General features: G+C 43.1%; 1 protein-coding gene and 1 non-coding gene across 2 annotated transcripts in view; one reads left to right on the forward strand and one right to left on the reverse strand.

Moving 5' to 3' along the window:
- tmeff2b (transmembrane protein with EGF-like and two follistatin-like domains 2b) overlaps positions 1–24,469 on the reverse strand; it is a 101,336-nt gene that overhangs the window by 24,308 nt on the left and 52,559 nt on the right. Inside the window, exons 5-6 of the mRNA XM_052129731.1 lie at positions 17,484–17,580; positions 298–446 (exon numbers count right to left, since the gene is read on the reverse strand). Of these exons, the coding sequence (XP_051985691.1) occupies positions 298–446; positions 17,484–17,580 (246 nt within the window). The remainder of the gene's footprint in view (positions 1–297; positions 447–17,483; positions 17,581–24,469) is intronic.
- trnap-ugg (transfer RNA proline (anticodon UGG)) lies at positions 21,875–21,946 on the forward strand. The gene has a single exon. It is a non-coding gene; the product is annotated as a tRNA-Pro (tRNA).

Here is a 24,469-nt window from a genome sequence, read left to right on the forward strand (position 1 = left end):
GAAAAATCAAAAGGATAAACAATAAAGACATATTTTTCACAGCCTTCTTTGCCCATATTTACCAAGGGTGCCAATATTTTTGGCCACAACTGTACAAAAATGGAAATCTTATTTGAAGATTCTTATACATTGTTCTTTTTTGTGTGTGAGAGAAAGAGAGACAGAGAGAACAGGGTGTGCAAGAGGTAACTATCCACATAATCTCATATCTTAAACAGAATTATAGAAATTAGATTCACAGAGACAGCAGCAGAGGTGAACACATTTGGGTTGAATAAATTGAGAGTTGAGACTAACCCTTACAATGTCCGAGGTATTTGACCTCAATCCTCTCCTGTTTCTGACACGACACCTCTTTCACCTGGCAGGGGTTGTCATAGGAACGGCCATCTGATGCACAAACTGGATTAAAACTGATGTGGGAGCAATCAATGTTGCACACACACCTACAGCGAGAGAGAGAGAGAGAGAGAGAGAGAGAGAGAGAGAGAGAGAGAGAGAGAGAGAGAGAGAGAGAGAGAGAGAGAGAGAGCTTAGGACAGAGTGAAATTTCAGTCCATACTAGATCAAGATTTAAGGGTGACAAAAATGCTGTAAATAAATAAATATACAGTGAGAAGAGAAAGCCATTACCACAATCAAACAAGGGCATAGATATGGCTTGAAAATTGGGGGGCCACAGTGTGAAGCATTTACATGTTTCCATTGATTATGGTATAAAAATCTGCATTGAGCAAAAAGCTATAAAATGCTTTATCTATGTGCTTCTTATAGGGTTCTATTTCATTTTAATAATTATTTATTTTTAATTGTTTCTTCTATTATATTGTAATTCGGCCTCATCTATATTTCTAATAAATAGAATTACATGCAGCAGTGATGTCATACTAAGCCCTGTATGCTAATCTAGTAACTCTTTTTCCAAGGTCATCAACATTTTAGCCAGTATTAGTATGTTATCTCAGATTATTTTCTAAGTAAATACAGGTAAAGAGGACCTTTTACCCCCATAATAGGGTTGGAACAATGCTACTCTGCACATATTGCTAGAATAAAACTAGATTTAATATCATGTAGTGTAAAAGGTGAGGAATCGAATTGTCCATATAATATTGAACATCCCCGGGTTGGCACATAATGTGTCTTTTTACTCAGCAAACAAATGCAGATTTCACCAATATGATTATTGAAGGCGTTATACATGCATCTGTCTTTCAAACTCAAGAGCCAAATCAACATATGTCCTAGTTGGGAGCATGCGTCTACATATACTAATCAACCCATATTTCTCTTTCAATTTCTTTGTCTCAAAAACTAATTAGCATTAGGCTGTAATATATCTGTCTATGTTTGTAAGCATCTAAATTTGTTGAAATTTAATTTGCTGTGATTTATTGACATAGTATTTTAGTTTATCTTCTATTTATTTTAATTAGATCAGAAACAGTTGTTAGAGGAGGATTTTACATTGTAATATGGTCATGTTACAATGTGCCCGCACCTGTCACAACGTGCCCCATAGATGGTTGTAACCCATAGGTTGTAACATTTCACTTTCCTTTTTTCCAGGTAGAAGGTGAAAAAGTACTGTATTCATAAAACAAGACCACATATTTGTACCAGACATGTGTAAAGTTTGTGCAAATACACTTGGGGTTCAAAGTATTTATTTTTTCACATTGATTTTACCAAAAAGTTTTAGATCTCCCCTACAACTCTGTGATCATCATTTGCGAAGAGTAATTTGGGCCAAGTGAAAATACGGTTGGTAGGCTAAAGACCCCTTTACATAATAAACACAACAAGATACACTTTTACCAGTTTTGAAATGACCAAATATAGCTTTTTAGGTGACTAGGGGCAAGAACACGATACAGAAAATCTATTTATTGCTATTTTCCAAGACATTAGGTTCCAAATTATAAGTTTTTGTTTTTTTCCAATTTGTTATTTGCAATTTTGTTATTTGCTGCAGCCTCTTCTCTTTTTCCCCCCAATAGAAATAAATAAAATGGTTGTAGAACCTTGCAAAGGTGTTGGGTGTTGCCCAGCCCGCTGCTCTGCAGATGTGTGCTAAAGAGGCACCATTGCTCAGAGCCCAGGAGGCTGCCACACTCCTAGTAGAGCATGATCGTAGCCCCAAGGGGCGGCACGCCCTGGGTGTGATATGCCAATGCGATGTGTCAATGACCCAGTGGGCGATCCTCTGTTTGGAGACAGCGCTTCCTTTCCGCTGTCCTCCAAAGCAGACAAAGAGCTTCTCAAAGCATCTAAAGCTCTATGTGTGATCCAACTAGATGCGTAAAGAAGGCACTGGACACAGCATGCCAAGGCTGGGTCTGTCTCCTCCTGGGGAAGTGCTTGCAGGTTCACCACCTAATCCCGAAACGGGGTCGTGGGAACCTTGGGCACATAGCCCGGTCAGGGTCTCAGGCCTACGTGAGAGTATTCTGGACTGAACTCCAGACATGTGTTGCTGACAGAGAAAGCCTGCAGGTCATCTACCCTCTTTATGGAAGTGAGCACTGTTAGGAGGGCAGTCTTCAAGGAGAGTGCCTTTAGCTCAACTGACTACACGGGCCCAAATGGAGCTCCCCGTAGGCCCCAAAGGACCACGGAGAGGTCCCACGAGGGGATGAGACATGGTCTGGGAGGATTTAACCTCCTCGCGCCTCTAAGGAACCTGATGACCAAGTCATGCTTCCCAAGAGACTTACCGTTGACTGCATCGTGGTGTGCCGCTATAGTGGCCATGTACACCTTCAAGGTGGAGGAGGACAGCTGCCCCTCCAGCCTCTCTTGCAGGAAGGAAAGCACTGACCCGACTGCGCATCTCTGGGGGTCTTCACGTCAGGAAAAACACCACTTAGCAAACAGATGCCACTTCAAGGCATACAGGCGCCTCATAGAGGGATCCCTAGCCTGAATGATCATACCTACCACTGCGGGCGGTATGCCACTTAGGTCTTCCACGTCCCATCCAAGGGCCAGAAATGGAGATTCCATAGGTCTGGTCAAGGGTGTCAGATGGTGCACCCTCCCTGAGAAAAAAGGTCCTTCCTCAGGGGAATTCACCATAGGGGGCTGTTGCGAGGAGCGTGAGGTCCGAGAACCAAGTCTGGGTGGGAAGAAACCGCTGTAATGTGCCGTATAGCCAACAGCTTCACTTTTTCAGAGGTGAATGGATTCGGCAGAAGTATTTAGCTCACGAAACACAACCGCTCAGCTCCAAAGAAAAAAATTGAATGAGTGGTTGCAATCCAGCTCCTTTTATACCCGTATGTCCACAGGAGTGGCTTGCAAATTCCACTTGCCAATTCCCATTGGCCTTTTCTCAAGGATCAGAGGGATTTGGGGATCCCAAGGGTGACCCCTAGTGTCACTAGATCGACACAATGTCGAGTGAGTGACAGATAGGGAACAAAAATTATCTTATGAACTATTTATAGAAGTAGGCCTAACTGCCAGAATAAAATCAATAAAATGTATTGAAATAAAATCATGAAAATCTCATACAGGGACCAGGGAGATACTAACCATCTGTGCAGTTGGTTAAGTTAACTGACAGTTTAGTTTTACATTAGACATCACAACATGAAGATTGTCAATGTTTGTGAATGTGAGCACAGATTACGGGAAAGCTCTTGCAGTGCGAATTAACCAACCTGATCTCATGAAAAGTTATGAAGGTTATTTAATATGGTCTCGCACGATGTTGTTCGCATAAACTCGTACAACTTCATCACGTGCAAATTACCGGATGTGTAAATGGGGAAGTAAGCACGAGTTCTGTACATAAGGCATTAAGTACATACTTATTAATATTATGCCCTTATCTAAACGTAACCAATCAGTAGCGTGTAAACATGATAGGAAGTAATTGTCGTGCATTAGATGGAAACAATATCCAGAAACATAATTGGCCGTAGTGAAAGTCGTAGGAATTCAAAAGAGTGCAGTTGCACAATATCATACGAATTAGGCAAATTTAAAATTGTCGTATGAATCCTGATGTTTTCGCCGTGAGAGTAGTTGTATGAATCCTGTCGATTTTGCTGTGAGAGTATGTTGCAACAAACAAATTTAGCAATCCCAGAAAAGTTGCCAGAATTACTTTTCCCGGGGTTAATACCGGGATCTCTGTGTGAAAGGAGCTGTAAAAACTGTACACAGTTGTATAGCTACTGTAAAAATTACAATTTAAACAACAGTTCAAATAAAACACAAGTTTTAAACAGAATAATTAATGTAAGTTATTTTATAAAATTACATACAAATTATTTCAAACTCTAAGGTATTTTGATGCACCTAGATGCTAGTTCAATAAGGCAGATTCCAAGATGGACAGGTTGCATGACACTCTCATTCTCAAAAATTAAGAACAAAACTAAACAAGGTAATAAAATATGACCTAGACTTTATTGCAATAAGGATACAAAGTTTTGTGCTGTGAATTATTGGCTAATAAGAGCATAAAAGCATTGAAATGCAAGATATGTAGATTTAATGATAAACCAATTAATACATTTTTACATTTCATTTTTAAAGCTGGTGAATGTGTAATTTGATCAAATATATAATGATAATGCATAACCGGGCAAGGTATAGACATAGACAAAGCTACAGTATAGTGACCACACTTGACTGACTAATCCACACATCACAATCTCACACAAACATTTTACACATGTACACTTACACATATTGTATGAAGGTACGCACACAGAGATGTGATTGTTATAGAATAAAAGCAGTATGCTTTGAAGCAGATGAATTCCATTTGCACTGAGCTGCAGTAAATGTGATTAGACGATTATGAATTGATTACTGTTGGTTTGAGCTGAATTTCTATGCTACAGGGCCAGGCTGCATCAATGCTTGCATATGTAGCTGTTAATTGAATATCAGACACAGCTCACACATACAAATAGATTCCAAGGGAAAGAGAGAGAGAGAGAGAGAGAGAGAGAGATAACTCCTATAATGCCGTCTCAGTTACTGTTGTAACCTCCGTTCCCTGATGGAGGGAACGAGATGTTGGGTCTATGTAGTAACACTAGGGGTCGCTCTTGGGAGCCCCAAAAACCTCTAATCTTTGAGAAAATGCCAATGGGAATTGGCAAGTGGTATTTGCATGCCACTCCCCCTGGACATACGGGTATAAAAGGAGCTGGCTCGCAACCACTCATTCAGGTTTTGCGCTGAGGAGCAGAGACAGGGTCCGTCGTAACCATGACACACCTGGACACCTGCTGTAAGGGGACCCCTGAATAGGCCGATTTGGGAGATGGGAGCATTGAGGAAGTGGACCTTGTCAGCATCCTTCATCTCGACCAAATTCAGCCATAGGTGGTGCTCCTGGCCAGCAAGGTGGACATTTCCTGCCAAAGTGCCCACGCCGTAACCTTCGTCGCCCGGAAGGTGAGATCAGCTCTTGTGTCACTTCTGGACAGGAACCAATCATCAAACCGCGAGGTCTCAGGGCAGGTTGGTGGGTTCCACTCCAGTCCGACACTCGCGACAGCCCAGGCAAGCATGGCGGTCAGCTCCGCGTTGGCCTCAAACTGGGCAGCCACACCCAAAGATGGAAGCCGATAGATGCTCTCCGATGCTGCTCATGAGCTCCGAAAGAGAAATTAAACTTGTCCTGAGGTGAGCTGCCTGTCTCATCCCAGAACTCGACTGTGGCAAAGGAGCGTACTGGGGAATAGGAGGTCCGTGGGGGATTACCCGGCAGAACCACTCCCATCGGGGTCCCCAACTCGCCCCCAATGATAACTGACCTGGCCTCATACCCGTAGATAGAAGGCCCGGAGGGGGGAGTGGCTTTCCCCCGGAAGAAGGAATGCCGCGACCGCAAAGTTGCCATGGTCATGTTCTCCCAGTGAGACAGAGACAGAGGTGGAGAGACAGTGACCGCAGACAGATAGTGATCGAGAAATTACACACAGACAGAAAGGCATCTTTAAAAAGACGCTCTCCACCAGTGCACACTCTTTTAGAAGGAAATATACTCTTTTCTGCAAGAATATATACTCTTTTAGCTGTCAAAGCGCCCAGGGGCGTACTCTGCATTAATCGTGCAGAGGGGGAGAAAGCCACTGAAATGCGCCATATATCCAACATCATGCGTTTCTCGTTTACGAGGTGAATGGAACGGCAGTGGAACACACTGCTCATCACCAATAAGCTCCGAAGAACAAATTTCTGAGTGGTTGTGAGCCAGCTCCTTTTATACCCGTATGTCCGGTGGAATGTCATGCAAATTCCACTCACCAATTCCCATTTGCCTTTTCTCAAAGATCAGAGGTGTTTGTGGCTCCCAAGAGCAACCCCTAGTGTCACTACATCGACACTACGTCGAGTGAGTGACAGATAGGGAACTATAATTACAACTCTGCGAATCAATCTATCACACTCACTGTCCTTTGTTGTTGTGGATGAAAACTATATTTTCGCATTTTTCAAAGCTTTCCAAAAATATAATTGATGAAAACAACATAGAAAGGATCAAGAAGGATTTCATTCTCAAAGATATACTTAATCTTTCTGGAATTGGAGCAGCTATATTTGGTTTAAAGTGTTCCTGCATATTAAACTATAAAACTGTTAGCACGAGGATGTGTTTGGTCTTGGCCAGGAGTTAGAGGGGTCACATGTAGAGCTACTTAGGTTACAGACTGTCAAACACAATCAGCTTCTCTTAAAGGGGCCTTTTTAACTTTTTAACTCTATAGCTGAAGTGTGTAATTTTCCACACATGATTGTATTCAAACAGGTTTTCCCGAACACTACCCCTATAGAAAAACAGATAGTCCTGTCCAAAACTCAAACTGGCATTGGTTGAGCCAATATTGCTGTCTAGGGCAGGTCAGGATACAAACATGGAAATGTTTTGATAGTGCCAAAAAGCCACAATGTTTGTGGGGAAATCAACTAAAAAAAAATACTTTCTTATTGTTCCCTGCATATTAATTAGGGATTAGAGGAAGTATTTCAAATATACTATATATATAGAAAACACACACACACACACACACACACTTGTTGTGTTTCCATGTTTTATGGGGACTTTCCATAGACATAATGGTTTTTATACTGTACAAACTTTATATTCTATCCCCTAAACCTAACCCAACCCCTAAACCTAACCCTCACAGAAAACTTTCTGCATTTTAAAATTTTCAAAAAACACAATTTAGTATGATTTATAAGCTGTTTTCCTCATGGGGACCAACAAAATGTCCCCACAAGGTCAAAAATTTCGGGTTTTACTATCCTTATGGGGACATTTGGTCCCCACAAAGTGATAAATACACACACACACACACACACACACACACACACACACACACACACACACACACACACACACACACACACACACATGTTGTGTTTCCATGTTTTATGGGGACTTTCCATAGACATAATGGTTTTTATACTGTACAAACTTTATATTCTATCCCCTAAACCTAACCCTCACAGAAAACATTCTGCATTTTTACATTTTCAAAAAACATAATTTAGTATGATTTATAAGCTGTTTTCCTCATGGGGACCGACAAAATGTCCCCACAAGGTCAAAAATTTCGGGTTTTACTATCCTTATGGGGACATTTGGTACCCACAAAGTGATAAATACACGCTCACACACACACACACACACACACACACACACACACACACACACACACACACACACACACACACACACACACATGTTGTGTTTCCATGTTTTATGGGGACTTTCCATAGACATAATGGTTTTTATACTGTACAAACTTTATATTCTATCCCCGAAACCTAACCCTACCCCTAAACCTAACCCTCACAGAAAACTTTCTGCATTTTTACATTTTCAAAAAACATAATTTAGTATGATTTATAAGCTGTTTTCCTCATGGGGACCGACAAAATGTCCCCACAAGGTCAAACATTTCTGGTTTTACTATCCTTATGGGGACATTTGGTCCCCACAAAGTGATAAATACACGCTCACACATACACACACACACACACACACACACACACACACACACACACACACACACACACACACACACACACACACACACAATTTCCTTTAAGTGAACTCCATAAATGGGAAAATGTGATTAAAAAATAAATGGTGAAAATAATTTTAACACAATATTTTGGTTAATAAAAAAGGTTCATGTTCATGTTATTTGTCAAATTCACACAAAAGTTAATTTTAATTTCTGTTTTTAACGTTTATTTAAAACTAGGCAACCTTGGTATCATTTTAATCTCCAATCTGATAGCTAGCAGCTTGCATAGTCTTTTAATTCTTAGCTAGCCAGCAGAAGTGACTAGCCAGGTTTAAATCCCAGTTGTTCAGATGGGGGTAACTCTGTGTTACAACATGCCCCAGTTACAATAAACTATATGCAATTCCATGCAGTCACATATGTAATTTACCTAATTCCCCCTTGTATGCGCATGTGCGTTTGTATAATCAATCAATGCATTATTTCAAACAATGCTGTGGCTTTGTTGTGTATTCATTGTCAAGTGTCAAAATTATTGCTTTATAATATATGAAAAAGTTAATAAATGGCTTTTTATTGATATAATATTTTTGTTTATCTTCCAAGTATTTTAATTAGATCAAATACATTTGTAAGAGGGGGATGTTACAATGTGCCCCTCACCTACAACATTCCCTGCATTTGGTGCACATAGTAACATTTCACTCTCCTTCTTTCTCGGTAGATGTAGAAACCAGAAATGTTGTACCAGACACGTTTAAAATGGATTTAAAAAATGTACACAAACTTAAGAAAAACAAAAAGTGTTTGTTTGTGCCCCACTTTTCCCTACACAATACCTTTACTGAATCAGGCACTTTAAAAATGCAGATATCACGTGCAAATAAGAAGTGCATGTGGGGGTGGGGGGTGGGGTGGGGTGTTGGTGATACATCAGGGCACCCACTTGTTTGTGTGGACACCTTGTTCTGTGACCTGGGTGACTGCCCATGTCGCCCATGCCTAGATCCACCCCTGATAAATGGGTACAAATAATTTTTTCTGAAAGGTCTGACAGTCTTCCATGGACTTACATTTGATAAAATGTTCGCCATTCAAAATGTAACCAACAGTGCTGATGTAATATTTGCCTATAAAATTGCAATTAGTCTTATTTCCTTGCATATATTTCATAATTTGCATATCTTTTCCATTGTACTTGTGTTGATTCTCATGCACAGTGGACTTCATTTATGCTCAATGTCTCTTAAATTCCTTTACACAAAGCCTAAAACTTAAACCTAAAAAATTTACTATATTCTTTTTCTCTGCAAGCACTGGTATATCCTTCAGGAAATGCAAATCTTATTTTAACCTTAACATAGACACATTCCTTCACATTAACTGCTTGGATTGTCTCATTTCCCTCTCTCTTTTCATCTGTCTTTTTTTGTTGACATTTTCTCCCTCATTTACGTCCCTTTTGACATGTCTAGCACTCTCCATTGCTCTATCTCCCTCTGGTCTGCCTGGTTAGTGTATTCATGTGAGGGATATTAAAATAGCATTTGCCCGCCCCTGGTCCTGATGTTTTAATCTGTCTACTATGGAAGAGGAACTATTAAATGAAAACAGAGTTGCAGCGGAGAGCTACTCTCCTTTGCCCCTCATCTATAGGGTCATCTGTCCACTGTCCTGAACGGCGGTGCTTGTACAAGAAAATAATCCATCATCCTTCCAAACTGACAGAGAACTGATATAGTCCAGTGACAACACATTTACAACCTGCTAGGCACACCATTGAATGCCATGGAGCAATATGTTAATATGGCAATGGGCTAAATAAATTACAAGGCTGAACCAGAACTGAAAAGAGGGAAAAAGAAAGTAAATAAGGTAAGGGAATTGTGGGTCCTGTCAATGAGTTGTCACATTTTTGAGACTGCATAAGCCTCATTCAAATCAGAGTGATTATCAAAGGGTTAGAGCCTTAAATCGGGTTTGGCAACTTACTCAATACATGTGGCCAAATGGGAAGTTGGAAGAATACATTTGTTTTGTAGTTTTTATTGACAAAATTGACATTACTAAAACAAATTTACCCAAAAATGTAAATTCTGTTTTTGTATTATTGTATTATTTCTCATTTCAAACTTGTATGCTGTTATTTTTTTTTTATGTAGAGCACTTTATCGATACTAAATCAGCAACAATTATAATAGCATCAGATTACTGATGAAATTAAACAGAAAAGGACTTGATTAAAGAACCGCATAAATTCTTGCAGTTGCAAATTCTTCCTTTTCCATTGAATTTTCTGGATTCCATGTTGTGTTTTAATACAATTTTTTATCAAAATTGTGTTTAAACAAATTAATACATAAAGCTTTAATTAAATACAAATATAATTTTTATATTATTATTATTATTTTGTAAAATAAATGTTGCACAACAGAGCTTCACAAAATAAAAACATTAATGAAAAAAATCGGATTACCTGTGGCACAAGGCTGCTACGGCTGAATCACAGTGTGCTGATATTCAGTACACTTGTTTTAGTGATATTGCTTACATGTAATAAAAATCTTAATCAAATTAATTACATGGCGTCCCGATTAATTAATCGTAATTAATCTTATTTAATCGCATATACAAATATTTGCTGAGAAATCCCCTCATATAACAATAATTAAATATATAATGATTTATTTATATCAATATATAATTATACATAGCTATCTTTAAATATTTCAAAATGATATATACATGCTTGTTTAGTGTCTCGGGTGCATTGCGTCATAAACATAAAATGTTTAGGTCATGTGTCAAGTTATATATAGTTTAATACTTAGAAAACATCTTGAGATCCCTTAGTTTGCATTTAAGCTCCTTCAAGTTTTTTGAACGCAAGAACATAACACATGTTTGTGTTGTTCTGCCTACTGAAGTGTTTTCTTCACTGTATATAAAACTGTGCTAGGCATTGCGTCATAAACATAAAATGTTTAGGTCATGTGTCAAGTTATATATAGTTTAATACTTAGAAAACATCTTGAGATCCCTTAGTTTGCATTTACGCTCCTTCAAGTTTTTTGAACGCAAGAACATAACACATGTTTGTGTTGTTCTGCCTACTGAAGTGTTTTCTTCACTGTATATAAAACTTTTTTTGTCAAATTAATCGCACTGAATTAACGTGTTAAATCGACAGCCCTAGTAATAATAGATAAGCAAGACCATTACAAGACCAGAAATCTGTATCCTTTAATACACATTTCTGGCCTTTTTTGTGCATAATTTATTAGTACATGTTATTCCAATGAAAAAAAAATGTAGGCTCCATAATATTTAATTAATGTAATAACTCTGAGTCTGAAATTACTGATATTACTGATATCACCTAAGCCAGGCTATAGATGACTATAGATGGCCACTTTTCACAATCCAAAAACTTAAGTCTGGCATTCTTTCTTTTATATTTTTCTCATTAAATATCTAGTTTCACTCTGAAATGTCACGTTACAGATGTAATTTTAAATGGGCTGCCAATGCGATTTTACCAAAATGTTATGGACCTTGTTCCCTATCTGTCACTCACTTGACGTTGTGTCGATGTAGTGACTCTGGAGGTCACTCTTGAGAGCCCAAGACACCTCTGAACTTTGATAAAAAGCAAATGGGAATTGGCGAGTGGTATTTGCATGTCCCTCCCCCGTATAAAAGGAGGGGACGTGCATACCGCTCATTAGATTTTCTCTTCGGAGCCGAATGGTCGATGGTTCAAGCTGAGTCAAGCGATTTCCATCCCTCACCTCTGCTGGATCCTTACAGCGGATTACAGTGCCTTTCTCCCCTCTCTGCATGGGTACACTGCACATTCTAAAAGAGCATTTACCCTCACAAAAAGAGTATAGTCTAAAAGAGCGGCACACATCGGAACGTCTTTTTCAAGACGCTTCCTTTTAAAGATGCCTTTCCAATTGTGTGTTATTCCTGGTTGCGGTAGATACCTCTCGTCTTCTGATGGCCACGATTGAGGCCATGACAAGAAAGCAAGCCACCCCAGTGGCTCCCTGCCCCGGTCCTTCTACCTACGGGTATGAGGCAAGTGCAGCGAGTACTGGGGGAGATTTGGGCACCACAATGGGACCACCTCCACAGATTAAATCCCTGCAGACCTCCCATTCCCTGGCATGCTCGTTTGCTCCGGTTAGGTATTCAGATGAGTGCGCCGGCTTGTCCCAGGGCGAGTTCGATGGTGCCCGTGAAGGCGATGAGCTCTCGCGCGCAGCATCAGAGAGCGGGCTTGTCCTGTCTCGCATGGAAACCTCGCCACTCTGGCCACTGCAAGGCCCCACCTGCTGATACGTCTGACAAAATTGTTCCCCTGGACCCCCTCACTCAGAGTTTCGACGCGTGGCTCGCATTTCTAACCTGTCGCGATGGCTGACCCGAACTCTGTATCATCCTCTGGAGTCAGCAGCACCTCAAGTAACTGTGAGCCACTCACATCCCGGGCGAACTCAACTCCACGGCGGACCAGCTGTCACGACAGGTCACCCGCAAAGGAGAGTGGAAACTCCATCCTCAGGTGGTTCATCTAATTTGGAGTCAATACGAGCAGGCATAGGTAGACCTGTTCTCCTCCCTGGAATCTTCTCATTGCCCGTTCTGGTACGCCATGACCGAGACTCCCTTCAGCATAGACATGTTGGCACACAGCTGGCCACCTGGACTACGCAATATGCGTTCCCACCAGTGAGCCTGCTTGCACAGACCCTGTGCAAGGTCCGAGTTGGTTCTCGGACCTCATGCTCCTCGCGTCAGCCCCTCCCTGGCAAATTCCCATGAGGAAGGACCTTCTTTCTCAGGGACGGTGCACCATCTGAAACCTGCTACCAGACCTCTGGAACCTCCATATCTGGCCCCTGGACGGGATGTGGAAGACCTCAGTGGCCCACCACCTGCCGTGGTAGACACCATCACTCAGGCTAGGGACCCCCAGAGATGCACAGTCGGCTCAGTGCTTTCCTTTCTGCAGGAGAGGTTGGAGGGACAGCTGTCCTCGTCCACCTTGAAGGTGGACGAAGCTGCCATAGCTGCACACCACAACACAGTGGACGGCAAGTCTTCAGGGAAGCATGACCTGATTATCAAGTTCCTGAGAGGTGCTAGGAGGTTGAATCCTTATAGACCATGCCTCAATCCCTCATGGGACCTCTCCGTAGTCCTGCAAGGCCTGCGAGGGGCTCCCATTGAGCCCTTAGAGTCAGTAGAGCTTAAGGCACTTTCCTTGAAGACTTCCCTCCTGACGGCACTCATCTCCATCAAGAGGGTTGGGGACCTGCAAGCGTTCTCTGTCAGCAAAACAGGCCTGGAGTTTGGTCCGGGCTACTCTCACATGATCCTGAAACCCCGACCGGGCTATGTGCCCAAGGTTCCTTTTAGGGACCAAGTGTTAAACCTGCAAGTGTTGCCCCAGGAGGAGGCAGACCCAGCCTTAGCGTTGCTGTGTCCAGTGCGCACTTTACGCATCTATTTGGATCGCACGCAGAACTTTAGGATCTCTGAGCAGCTCTTTGTCTGCTTTGGTGGACAGTGGAAGAAAGCGTTTTCTCCAAACAGAGGATCGCCCACTGGATCATTGATGCCATAGCTGTTAGAGTATGGTGGCCTCCTGGGCTCTGACCAGTGGTGCCTCTTTAGCTGAAATGTACAGAGCAGCGGGCTGGTCTACACCCAACACCTTTGCGAGATTCTACAAACTCCGGGTTAAGCCGGTCTCGTCCCATGTCTTAGCAGGAACAAACGGGAAGTCCAGGTCGACCGGCCGTGTATACCGCTTACACCTAGCACATTTCACCTCCCTTGAGCTGAAGATGTGCGTTGTTGATTCCCAGCAATGTTCACAGATGTGTTCCCTGGTTGATTTCCTCCTAGCCCTGCAGCAGATGAGTTTTCGGAGAAACTCACTGCCAGCCCAGTACTTGTGCTAACAACGCCCCGCACTGGGACAGGTGCTCCACAAATGCTGGTTCCCCATAGGCAACCCCTTGCGATGTATATTCTGTTGAAAAATGTTTCCTGGTTGGCAAACTGTGTCTTCCATGGGTAGAGGCCAATCTGCCCCAGTCTCCATGTTCGTAGAGCCTCCTACCCCATTGGGTAGGACCTACCATGGGACTTCTCCACATGACATTCTTCCGAGTAGACTCGGCAAGACCATGTGACGTTTTTCCACTTAAAATTCCCCCCCTCTCTCTGGGTGGGGTGTGGTCTCCGCAGTATCATCCCCTTGGGAGTGACACCCCCCGACGTGGACACTGGTGTCCTGGTCAGTTAGCAAATTCTCTCTTTTTCCAGGGAGAAAAAAGAAAAAAGAGAGAATAGATGCACGACTAGGACAAGCCTGTCCCTATCCTTTGGGTAGTCAACTCGTCCCCAAAAGGGCTGTTCAACACTCACAATAGCATCAGGGGAGACACAGTGGACGGCAAGTCTTCAGGAAGCATGACCTGATTATCAAGTTCCTGAGAGGCTAGGAGGTTGAATCCTTATAGACCATGCCTCAATCCCTCATGGGACCTCTCCGTAGTCCTGCAAGGCCTGCGAGGGGCTCCCATTGAGCCCTTAGAGTCAGTAGAGCTTAAGGCACTTTCCTTGAAGACTTCCCTCCTGACGGCACTCATCTCCATCAAGAGGGTTGGGGACCTGCAAGCGTTCTCTGTCAGCAAAACAGGCCTGGAGTTTGGTCCGGGCTACTCTCACATGATCCTGAGACCCCGACCGGGCTATGTGCCCAAGGTTCCTTTTAGGGACCAAGTGTTAAACCTGCAAGTGTTGCCCCAGGAGGAGGCAGACCCAGCCTTAGCGTTGCTGTGTCCAGTGCGCACTTTACGCATCTATTTGGATCGCACGCAGAACTTAAGAGGTTACGGGCCAACTCGGTGTGCTGGCTATGTGACACACAGCAGTCTGCCCATCTCACACCGCCGATCCACATAACCCATTTCAGCTAGTTGTGGCATTTTTTGTAGGGGACCGCTAGTGTCACTAGCCAGTGGTGCCTCTTTAGCTGAAATGTACAGAGCAGCGGGCTGGTCTACACCCAACACCTTTGCGAGATTCTACAAACTCCGGGTTAAGCCGGTCTCGTCCCATGTCTTAGCAGGAACAAACGGGAAGTCCAGGTCGACCGGCCATGTATACCGCTTACACCTAGCACATTTCACCTCCCTTGAGCTGAAGATGTGCGTTGTTGATTCCCAGCAATGTTCACAGATGTGTTCCCTGGTTGATTTCCTCCTAGCCCTGCAGCAGATGAGTTTGCGGAGAAACTCACTGCCAGCCCAGTACTTGTGCTAACAACGCCCCGCACTGGGACAGGTGCTCCACAAATGCTGGTTCCCCATAGGCAACCCCTTGCGATGTATATTCTGTTGAAAAATGTTTCCTGGTTGGCAAACTGTGTCTTCCATGGGCAGAGGCCAATCTGCCCCAGTCTCCATGTTCGTAGAGCCTCCTACCCCATTGGGTAGGACCTACCATGGGACTTCTCCACATGACATTCTTCCGAGTAGACTCGGCAAGACCATGTGACGTTTTTCCACTTAAAATTCCCCCCCTCTCTCTGGGTGGGGTGTGGTCTCCGCAGTATCATCCCCTTGGGAGTGACACCCCCCGACGTGGACACTGGTGTCCTGGTCAGTTAGCAAATTCTCTCTTTTTCCAGGGAGAAAAAAGAAAAAAGAGAGAATAGATGCACGACTAGGACAAGCCTGTCCCTATCCTTTGGGTAGTCAACTCGTCCCCAAAAGGGCTGTTCAACACTCACAATAGCATCAGGGGAGACACAGTGGACGGCAAGTCTTCAGGGAAGCATGACCTGATTATCAAGTTCCTGAGAGGCGCTAGGAGGTTGAATCCTTATAGACCATGCCTCAATCCCTCATGGGACCTCTCCGTAGTCCTGCAAGGCCTGCGAGGGGCTCCCATTGAGCCCTTAGAGTCAGTAGAGCTTAAGGCACTTTCCTTGAAGACTTCCCTCCTGACGGCACTCATCTCCATCAAGAGGGCTGGGGACCTGCAAGCGTTCTCTGTCAGCAAAACAGGCCTGGAGTTTGGTCCGGGCTACTCTCACATGATCCTGAGACCCCGACCGGGCTATGTGCCCAAGGTTCCTTTTAGGGACCAAGTGTTAAACCTGCAAGTGTTGCCCCAGGAGGAGGCAGACCCAGCCTTAGCGTTGCTGTGTCCAGTGCGCACTTTACGCATCTATTTGGATCGCACGCAGAACTTAAGAGGTTACGGGCCAACTCGGTGTGCTGGCTATGTGACACACAGCAGTCTGCCCATCTCACACCGCCGATCCACATAACCCATTTCAGCTAGTTGTGGCATTTTTTGTAGGGGACCGCTAGTGTCACTACATCGACACAATGTCGAGTGAGTGACAGATAGGGAATGTCCTGATTACTTCCGTAACCTCCGTTCCCTGATGGAGGGAACGAGACGTTGTGTCCCTCCTGCCACAACGCTGAACTACCCGCTGAAATGGCCGGGACCTTATTCTCGGCTCCTGAGCACAAAACATAATGAGCGGTATGCACATCCTCTCCTTTTATACCCGTATGTCCGTGGGAGGGCCATGCAAATACCACTCTGCAATTTTATCAAAGATCAGAGGTGTCTCGGGCTCTCAAGAGTGACACCTAGTGTCACTACATCGACACAAAGTCTCGTTCCCTCCATCAGGGAATGAAGATTACGGAAGTAAGCAGGACATTTTCACCTGAACTGATCTTAATACCAGGTACAAGATGGAAGAGGAAACTGAGACAAGGTGCGTGGACCTGGGACAGATAATAGAATAGAGATCTGATATCAAAAGGAAAAATGTACACACAGTATACAGTACACACACACACACACACATATATATATATATATATATATATATATATATATATATATATATATATATATATATATATATACATATAGCAGGGAAATTTACAGCACAAAGCATGGTTACTCCAAGGATGCTTGTGCATCAGCAGTATATGCTGGAAATGTCCCTCCTTACTGAAACTGAAAATATGATTAGTTAACAAATATCCAATCACGTCTGAAATTAACCTTCTGATTGGTGGATAAGCTTAGTCAGACTGTCTGTCTTGCTTGTGCTATCAGTTGCACTCCTGCAGCTCTGTGCACATTTAGAAATAATTAAAAAAAATAACACAATTCACTCAACAGTCACATTAGTAGATTGAAAACATTCCGGGTCAAAAGCTTTCTTATTGTTCTGGTGGCCATACATATCATCACTTATTTCAGGTGGGCATATGAAAAATCCTGAGAAAGATAAGTTACACTAGACCACACTATTTCTGCAGAGGAATTTGAGGAACCCCATATTCCATAGGCCCTTGGGCTCTCTGAATAACACAATGTCAGGACCCTGAAAAGCTGTTGCATGTGTTTGTGACTCACCAAACATCTTCTGAATCTTCGTCACACTCGGCCCCGAACTGACAAATGTCGCACGTCGATGTCTCCTTCTGACTGACCTCTGCAGAACCTTCGTTAACTAGAAAAAGTGAGAGAAAATAAATTAGATGAGAGATATTGAGAGATGCACTTAAAGGGGTCGTATCATAAGAAAATGACATTTACCTGAATCTTTTGAGTAAAGAGATCATTGAACTATGAAAACATACTGTAACTTTCAGAACTCAAAACGTAGAACGTAGAAACAAACACTCATTCTGTACATGCACAACTTTCTGATTTCAGACAGATGACTACATCAACAATTATCTGACCAGTCATGGTGAAGTAGTAAGGAGAGCATATGATAGCCTACTACTATTCCTTATACAAGAAGAACTAACTACAGTGTAAGATACCTTGTGCGGTTCCTACCTGTGTGTAGGAACCAGTTTGAGTGAGAGAGAGAGAGAGAGAGAGAGAGAGAGAGAGAGAGAGAGAGAGAGAGAGAGAGAGAGAGAGAGAGACGGCCGTTGTGTGTGTATGTGTGTGTGTTTTTAAGTTGATTTAATTTGATTTATGCCATTACAGGTTTCGTTGACTTCTCACCCGGTTCCTGCCTCCTCCTTACTCATTCTAACCCATTATATTGGTGCCGAAACCAGGGAAGAAGGAGGGAGGTACTATCGTGGAGTTCTCACCGCTGCCGTCCACCAGGGGACTTTTTACTATGTTTAATGAGCCATCTCCCTCGTGGAGACTGCTGGCTGAACCCCACAAGGTAGGTGATCTCAGGATTTACTATCCTTGTAGACACACACACACACACACACACACACACGTTGGTCTACCTATCATTATGAGGACTTTCCATAGACATAATGACTTTTATACTGTATAAACTATAGATTCTATCCTCTAAACCTAACCCTACCCCTAAACCTAACCCTAACAGAAAACTTTCTGCATTTTTACATTTTCAATAAAACATTGTTTAGTATGATTTTTAAGCGATTTGAATTATGGGGACACTAGAAATGTCCTAAAAATCACATTTATAGCATAATACCCTTGTAATTACTAATTTGTAACTTACAAAATTGTCCTCAGTCAAATCACACACAAACACACACACACACACACACACACACACACACACACACACACACACACACACACATAAATGTTATATAACACATGCTAAATATTAAGAGCTGTCATTAATTAATTTGCTTTATGGGAAATGGGTTGGGATGCCTTCCATTAGATGTGTTTTCCCATTACCTTGAAATGTGTATATGTTTGCAGATTTTGAGAGCGCAAAGGAAGTGTTTTTTCCATGTCAATACAACAAATCTGATCTAAGTGTGTGTGTGAATATATCTGTGTGTGTTCTTGTGATTTACAATGTATGAGCCCAGAGGTCATCCATGATTTACATTCAGACATTACAACTCGTTTGATCCTACTGGAGGAGGGGCAAAGCTTTCTTTAAGCTAAACTCCTCTCATAAGCCATGCTGATCTGTTTCTAAGTGAGACCTCTTCTCAGTCCTTCTCTGCCTGCCTTTTTCTTTACTGTTCCTCCTTCTCTCTGACTTTCTGTGTCTCTGCTCTCCCATAGAGATGGCTTTTGTTCACATGTCCCTCTCCTATGGTTTTTACACCAGGGTTGTGCACTATACAGAGTTGAGTTACAAATGTCTTTTAAATTCCAGTTCAATGCAGAATTGTAATTCTAATTTAAAATTTAAGGAAGTAGAGTTAACAAATTCAAAGAAATCCATTCCAATGTAAGTGTGGTTTTTAATAATACATTTCATTTTTCAGGATGAATTACCCATAAACATGTTTTCAACATACAGTATGGTTGTTTTACAGAAAAAAATAGACACTGCTGGCCCCTGATCGGGCTAGTCAGTCGGGAGAGGGATAAGGCCGAGCCGGATGCAGCAGTTCGGGAGAGAGAGCCACGCGCAGCTGCCGTGTGTGTATTTGTGTTTGTATCTTTTTGATTAAGTTCTCATTAACTTATGCACCACTTAAAGCCCGATGTGGCCCCTTAATCAAATTAGTTTCCCAACCCTGATCTACATGTATCTATTTATCTTATACCCATGCATGATATTTGTCTGTCTGTCTGGCTTTCTACCAATTAATTAATTCATTAATTTGTCTGGCTAACTTATCTAAGCTTTTTGACTAAATAAAAGCTAACAAAACTCTAAAAAGAGAATTTTCTAACATGTTTCTTATGGCATGGGTACAGTTATTACACAGTGTTACATATTTCCCCCTGCATGACTTTCTCAGGTACCTAGCATGTCCCAAATTATGTTAATTTTAGTAGACAAACAGACAAGCAAAGTTTCATTTCATAGTCAGGAATAATTATTAATACACAATTAAAGAAAGAGTAAGAAAATTAAACATTTACCCCCACAAACCAATGTTCTCTAATAATTTTGCATCAATGTGCACAACATCCTTCAAATGTCCTACATAGAGAGAGTGATGTGAATGTGCAAACTGATAATGACAGCTCAAACTTGCATGAGAAGTGAAATATTCAGTTTTATTTTAACGTTATTCCATTATTGTATTTGGTTTACCCATGAAATAAAGCGAAGACAACACACCTTTCTGTTGTGTTGTCTTTACTGTCTGCTTGCAAAAACATATACAGTACATCAAGTGTAGTCTGATTCAGGAATGAATGACTCTTGAGCTAAAGGTAAATTAGTGCCAAAAAGATTTGCATATGTAAAGTAAGATTTGATAAAAGCTTAAATAAAGTTACAAACGTGATAGAAAGATTTGTATTCACAGAGAAAGATTTGTGAAAGTGTAAATCAAATTGCAAGTGTAAAAAAAAAAGATTTGCAATATTTTAATGCTCTGCATAAGTGTAATTCATGTGTTGTGAATCTGCAACTTCATAGCAACACGAAGTAAATTTGATCACTTGATCGCTCATGATCAACAAGTATCAGCACTGCACTTTATTAATCTCACACTGGACTGTCATAATTATATTTCTCTTAACAACACACTGGCAACTGAAGCCAGAGAAGGCTGCCCAGACCCTAGAGGTGAATTGGGGTCCTTGGTCCGAGACGATGTCCTCGGGGAGCCCGTAGTAGCGGAAGACGTAGTGGAAGAGGTGTTCCGCGGTTTCGAGTGCTGACGGGAGTTTTGTTAGTGGAATTAGACAGCGTCCCTTAGAGAACCGGTCGACGACAGTAATGATGGTAGTGTACCCCTGGGAGACCAGTAGGTCAGTTACGAAGTCGATGGCGATGTGGGACCATGATCGTTGTGGTATGGGCAGAGGTTGGAGCAGACCTGCCGGCGGTTGTCTTGGGGTCTTGGCCATGTTGCAGGTTTGACACCCATTCACGAAGGTGGCGGCGTCGGTCTGCAGCGTCTCCCACCAGAATCGGTTTCTCAGTAGGTGTACCGTGGCGGAAATACCGGAAATACCGTGGCGGAAACACCTGGCTTGTCTGGGGTTGAGTCTCTTAGCTGAGCGGAGGTATTGCAGTTTGCGGTGGTCCGTGAGGACCAGGAAGGGGTGTCTTGGTACCTCCAACCAGTGTCGCCACTCCTCGAAGGCCGATTTCATGGCCAATAACTCAGTGCGAAGTCCGCCGCTGTCCGGCTTCCTTGGCGGAGGGTTAGCAGCTGCTCACTGGCGCTCTTGCCGCTCTCGGGGTGGTCAAAAACCTCAGACAAACGTTGCATGAAGGCGTTAAAAGAGGTCTGGTTTAAGCCCTGATTGGTCCAGACAGCGGTTGCCCATTCGAGCGCTCTTCCCGTGATCAGGGAGCATACAAACAGGATCTTACTCTCATCAGTGGGATACAGAGCAGGTTGTTGAGACAAGAATATCGAACATTGCATCACGAACCCCTTGCATTTAGAGGGCTTACCGTCAAACTTCTCGGGCAGCGCCAGTCGATGGGCGGTGGTTGCGCCGAGGAACGGCTGTGCCGCGGGCGCTTGGCTGATGGGGGGTGCTGCTGGCACGGTCAGCGGTGCGGGCTGGTGCAGACCTTGGATGGACCTCATTACTTCTTCCATCAACGAAGTGAGACGACCAAGCTGATGTTGATGGGAGGCCAGCAGATTTGCTTGAGCGGAGAGCTCTTCTGACACTCGGGAAATGACTGCTGGATCGGTAAGTGGCGAAGTCTTCTGTAACGCGGACTCAGGCTGGTTGGGATCCATGTGTGGTTTTATTGGGTGTCAGGGTTCAGGTGAATACAGGCAAGGTTCAAAGAATGAGCAGACAGGAATATCACAGGTAACAGAGTTCATGGTCAGACAGGCAGAGAATCGGGGCAGGCAGCAAACATCAGAATCAGGTTGACAGGCATTAATATAGTAATAGGTGGCTTGTTGGTCTAGGGGTATGATTCTCGCTTTGGGTGCGAGAGGTCCCGGGTTCAAATCCCAGACAAGCCCAATGTATACCTCGTGCTGTTGGTTTGTGGAGTGGTGGTGGTGTAGTGGCTAAAGCACAGGGCTGTTAATCAGAAGGTCAGGGGTTCTAAACCCACAGCCACCACCATTGTGTCCTTGAGCAAGGCACTTAACTCCAGGTTGTTCCAGGGGGATTGTCCCTGTAATAATTGCACTGTAAGTCGCTTTGGATAAAAGCGTCTGCCAAATGCATAAATGTAAATGTAATATATGTAAATGTAATATAACGAAGAGCAGGTGGCAGACAAACGTAGTGGTAAATACAGGCTGGGTCAATACACAGGAGATCGGTAGTGGTAACAGTAGTAACGCTCAGAGATGTAGTCGGAACCAACAAGACTTCGCAATGATTCAACAAACAAGCGTGATTAAAAAGCGTGGATGTGATCGGGAACAGCTGTGGGGTAATCGGACCAGGTATGTGGGTTTATGGGAAATGTAGTTCAGGTTTAATTAGATCTCCGGTGACCGGTTGAGGAGGCGCCCTCACTGGTTCGTGACACACACATTGTATGCAAATCTTTCTATCATGCTTGTAACTTCAATGACATTTTTACAAGTCTTACTCTATACAGGCAAATTTTTTAGGGACAAATTTACCTTCATACTGATTCTTTTAACCCTTGTGTTGTGTATGTTTGTGCTAAGACCTTTTGTTTGATTGTTAATAAATTTCTCATATTGTATATATTATCCCAAGATATTGCTTTTTTGAACATGTAAAAAAAAATTATAATTGAAAGAAGGATTCATTGAACTGAGCTTATGCCTAGCTAGCTGGAGGCACTCCCTGCAGATAAAAAAATAAATAAAATAATATAAATTGATCACCACTAAAATAAATTAATAACCACTTGCTTGATCTAAACAAAATAGATGTTGTTTTAAAGCTTAGAAACTAGCTGATCCTACCGATTCTAAAATAATGCTGACAAATTAGAATTGGATTGTTCTCATCATTTGGAAATTTGTTAACACAACAGTTATATTCAGAGTTGGTCAAAACATAAAAAGATGAGATAGATATTTGTTATACAGTATATCATTAGAAAGGTCTCAATTAGTAAGATGCATTGAACAAATTTGTTTCACACAGAGGCTAAACTGAAATGAGCATTAGTGCATGAAATTCCCACTGACACACATAAATATAATAAACATGAGTGTCTTTTTGTAATATTTTTTCCAGAAACACACATATAACATATAGCATAGACAATGACATAACGTAACATACAACAGACTATCCCGATTCAAATGAGCCCAAACACAACATAATATGATAAGTAAAAATAGTTGAAAAATTCCTCAAAGAGTGTACATGGAAAGATGATGCACAAAAGAATGCCAAACACACGTTGTGTGCCTGTGTGTGTGTGTGTGTGTGTGTGTGTGTGTGTGAGAGAGAGAGAGAGACAGAGAGAGAGGGAGAGAGAGAGAGAGAGAGAGAGAGAGCATGTCAGAAGACTTTGTGTGTGCAAACACACATTCACATATGTGCTCATCTCAGCGGCGTCCGTTTTACCTTCAGTGAAGGGCGGAGATCATGACCCTTCTGTGGAAGGATGAGATAGAGCCTCTCTCTCCAGCCGAGATGAAGAAGGGGTTCTACAGCCCCAACTTCATCGTACCCAAGAAAGGCAGTGGGCTGCAGCCAATCTTGGATCTGCGAGTACTGAACCAGGCCTTGCTGCATCTCAACTGTCTCGATGACTGGCTGGCTCTAGCTAACTCTCGAGACTTGTTGTGTGCACACAGGGACCTGGTGCTCAGGCACATCAGCTGGTTGGGGCTTTGGGTCAACTGGGTAAAGATCAAGCTCTCCTCAGTACAGAGCACCTCTTTTCTCGTGTTGGAGTTAGACTCAGTCTCTGTGATGTCTCATGAGTCTCACGAGCAAGCACACACAGCCTAAAGTCGTTCAAGGGGAGAACTTCGGTCCCACAGAATTAATTTCAGAGGCTCCTGGGGCATATGGCATCCTCGGCGGCGGTGACACCACTCAAGTCGATGCATATGAGACCGCTTCAGCACTGGCTTCAGACTCAAGATGCAAGATGGGCATCAAACCGATCTGCCGCCAATTGTTCAGCCCTCGGACAGGCCTTGCATTCCTGCGGGCAGTAGTCCCCTTAGTGCAAGTGCCTCAGAGACGCCTTCGAGCGTGGCACAGTGTGCAACGGGCATGCAGCCGTGGGCTCCTGGACAGGGCCACGACTGCGTTGCCATATCAATTGCCTCAACTTGCTGGCGGTTCGGATGGACAACACGGCAACGGTAGTATACATTAACCACAAAGGCGGCTTGCGCTTGCGTTGTATGTCCTCCTCTGGAGTCAGCAGCGACTCAATTAGTTGCGATCCACACACATCCCGGGCAGGTCATGCTCAGGGGAGAGTGGAGACTCCAACCCCAGGTGGTCCAGCTGGTTTGGAGTCGATTTGGTCAAGCACAGGTAGGACTGTTTGCTTCCGTCCCACTGTCCGGTCTGCTACGTGTTGACTG

The sequence above is a fragment of the Xyrauchen texanus genome, chromosome 7 (assembly GCF_025860055.1).
Source record: "Xyrauchen texanus isolate HMW12.3.18 chromosome 7, RBS_HiC_50CHRs, whole genome shotgun sequence".
NCBI lineage: Eukaryota > Metazoa > Chordata > Actinopteri > Cypriniformes > Catostomidae > Xyrauchen > Xyrauchen texanus.